Source organism: Carcharhinus amblyrhynchos, chromosome 4 (assembly GCF_965287045.1).
Source record: "Carcharhinus amblyrhynchos chromosome 4, sCarAmb.v2.hapA, whole genome shotgun sequence".
NCBI classification, from domain to species: domain Eukaryota; kingdom Metazoa; phylum Chordata; class Chondrichthyes; order Carcharhiniformes; family Carcharhinidae; genus Carcharhinus; species Carcharhinus amblyrhynchos.
Window position 1 is genome coordinate 43554147 of NC_137327.1, and position 3368 is coordinate 43557514.

General features: G+C 44.7%; 1 protein-coding gene across 1 annotated transcript; it reads right to left on the bottom strand.

Moving 5' to 3' along the window:
* Positions 1 to 378: 378 nt before the first annotated feature.
* On the bottom strand, positions 379 to 1691 carry LOC145342560 (leukotriene B4 receptor 1). Its single transcript, XM_080188115.1, has one exon. The coding sequence runs from the start codon at positions 1665 to 1667 to the stop codon at positions 579 to 581; it is 1089 nt and encodes a 362-aa protein (XP_080044241.1). The 5' UTR covers positions 1668 to 1691; the 3' UTR covers positions 379 to 578.
* Between the last annotated feature and the right edge of the window lie 1677 nt (positions 1692 to 3368).

Below are 3368 nucleotides of genomic sequence, written 5' to 3' on the forward strand. Positions count from 1 at the left end.
TGCAGCAGCCATCGGAAAGCTCATGATTCCAGATGAATCTGTTGGACTTTAACCTGGTGTTGTGAGACTTCTTTCTCTTTCTGTAATCAAAGCTACACTGCAGCCCTCTCTCTGATCCAGTGATTCGTTTGGACATAGCTTTCATCTGATAACATGAGATTAACCGTGTCCGTTCACAGACAACGAATGGAGTTTAGGAAGGGTGACCTGGTGGAACTTTATGGTATCGAAATCCCCAGGAAAAGACAGAAAAGTGACGGAGGAAAAGATGGGAATCAAAGCAAACAAACTGTATTTTACTAACAAATTTTCATAACTGTTTGAATCGTAATAATCTTAGCGTTGATTTTAAATCACACAATAGTCAATCTGTACAGACTTGTCATTTTAAAGTCCAGTAGACAAATGATTGTAATACAGTATAGATGACTAACAATACATGTAGTTTGCAACATGACATCTATTATATTGCAGGACAAGTCCTCAAGCCTTTTCTAATACATTATTTACACTACACACAATACCCTTTCTTTGCAGCGGATGTGAATACAACCCATTATTAACTATGCATCAAGTGTTTACAGATCTTCCATTCTTGTCGCGTCGCAGGTTGGGGTACCCTCGTCTTTAGCGGACTGACTCGGAGCCATCTGCTCAAATACCTTGACCATGACTGAAGAGCGAAAGCCAGCCCGCAAACTCCGGCCCGCAAAGGCGTAAAGCAGCGGGTTAATGCTGCTGCTGATGAAAGCTAAAGTTCCAGTGATATAAGCTCCTATCCCCGAAACCTCTTCCAGCTCCGTCAGTGCACTCGAGCCCGGCTCCAGCAACAAAGAGGCAAGTTCCACCACGTTAAACACATGATAAGGCAACCAGCAGATCGCAAAAGCTATCACGATGCTTGCAATTAACATCTCGGGTCTGCTTTTGCTCCTAAAATTCATTTGACCCACCCTCTTCACAACAAACCCATAACAGATAATCAGCACTGAGAAGGGAATTATAAATCCAACCAGGGTTTCCACGAGCAGGCATGCAATTTGCTGGGCTTTAGAAACGTATTGACGACCTGAACACTGGGGACGGTCATCGAAGATGTTCACATTTTTGACCAGGATGATAGGGACGGCGAACAGTAAAGCCAGTGACCAGGCGATAGCCACCGCTTTGCAGACAGTCCCTCTCTTGCGCCACTTCTGTGAAGCAAATGGGTAGATCACAGCCAGGAAGCGGTCAATGCTCATCAGTGTAATGAAAAACACACTGCCGTACAGATTGCAGTAGATCAGGTATGACATGAGTTTACACGAAGCTGCTCCAAACACCCAACTGTTGCTGATGGAATAGATCCACAGAGGCAACGTGATCAGGACAACCAAGTCAGCTACTGCCAAGTTCAGGATCAGGACCACAGTGTGGGATCGCTGTTTCATCTTCCACAGGATCACCCAGATGACGAGTGAATTCCCCGGAATTCCAACAATGCAGGTTAATCCCAGGATGAAGCTGCCTGCTATCTCCACTGCTGTGCTGCTCCCATTGTTTGCTGACTCCATCCCTAGCCTGAACCCAGGGCAACGCTTCAGGGTGTTTTGTATTAATCCAGTTCCGTAATGAAACTCTCTGGAGATATTGACAAATGTACGTATTGCGATTTTCTCGATCATGCTTTACCATTACAAAATATCTATATTAACCACAATGAAAGTGTAAAAAAAAAACTTCCCATTTTCTGCCAATGGCTGGAGTCAGTGATTTGGCGATTGGGAAGTTGGAGACTGGGCAATTTGACCAATCTGGAACTCCCCTCTCCCCCTGTGATATGACTTATTGCCAAAATACATTTATCCCCATAACTTCATTCTGCATGTCAGCTACATTTAACTGGATTGTTGTGAGGCTCTGAAATATTTCTTTGTCTTTGAATGGAGATACAGTTCAGTGTCATTTCTGACCTTTGTGGTGGGAATAAAGCAAACTTACATCAGGGGAATATGACTAATTCTCATAGGCACAAGATTTTCTGGACAGACTTTTGATTTATTTTTAGATGAGAATGTGGCAGAAATGTCACAGTCACGAGATGTCATTATTTCCGGTATCTCAGAAGGTGACTGGAGCTAAAGAATTTCTGAGGTTTCAGCAGAATAGGGAGAGTCCTTTAAAAAGAACAGATCTGTAAAGTGACCCCTATACTAAGCTTGGACCCACATCAGAGGTGCCACGCCAACTCATTGTAAGATTAACAACCTGGTGCCATTTACAACCCAATTGCAGATTAATGCTATGGGTCACATTGTAAGTATCTGAGTTAGAATGGAGGTCTTGTAGCACAGTGGGTAACGCCCCTATCTTTAAGCCAGAAACCCTGGGTTCAAATCCCATCCGAGGCCTTGATGCCCAAGGAAGGTGTGTTTACAATATGATTGAGTGTCAACCTACAAAATCTAACCATTATGTCAATGACAGGTGGTAAGCACAGCATGGTAGCACTGCGGTTAGCACTGCTCATTCACAGGGCCAGAGATCTGGGTTCGATTCCAGGCATGGGTTACATTCTCCTTGTGTCAGCATGAGTTTCCTTTGCGTCTCCAGTTTCCTCCCAAAATCCAAAGATGTGTGGGTTAGCTGTATTTGCCTTGCTAAATTGCCTCTTAGTGTCAGGTAAATGCATGGAGTTACGGGGATAGGCTTGGGTGAGATTGTAATCAGTGAAGTCTCAATGAGCTGAATGGTCTCCTTCTGCACTGAAGGGATTCTATGATTCTGAGCGTAAGTGCGTCTGAGTCAGCCATGCTTGATGTGGGCAGTACCCCTCAAGCTCTAAGCCTCTGGTGACAGACCTGTTCTAGGTAAATCTTGCTTTGGAAACAGATGAACATAGAACATAGAACATTACAGCGCAGAACAGGCCCTTCGGCCCACGATGTTGCGCCGACCAGTTAAAAAACAATGACCCGCTAACCTAAACCGATCCCTTCTCGTCCATAAACCTATCCACGGATCTCTTAAACGCCCCCAAACTAGGCGCATTTACAACTGCAGCAGGCAGGGCATTCCAATCCCTCACCACCCTCTGGGTAAAGAACCTACCCCTGACATCTGTCCTATAACTACCCCCCCTGAATCAGCGTCAAGTACAGAGTGGATGGGAAACTCTTCAACCTGAGGAGACTTCAAGCCATTATCAAAGTGAAGGACACTGTTCTGAGACACTTCCTCTTTGCCGATGACTGCACCCTGTTTATTGGCTCAGAACCAGAGATACAAGTCAGTATGGACAAATTTTCCATGGCTTGTAACAACTTTAGACTCACCACCAACATTAAAAAGACTGAAGTCATGCACCGGCCTGCTCCTCATGTACC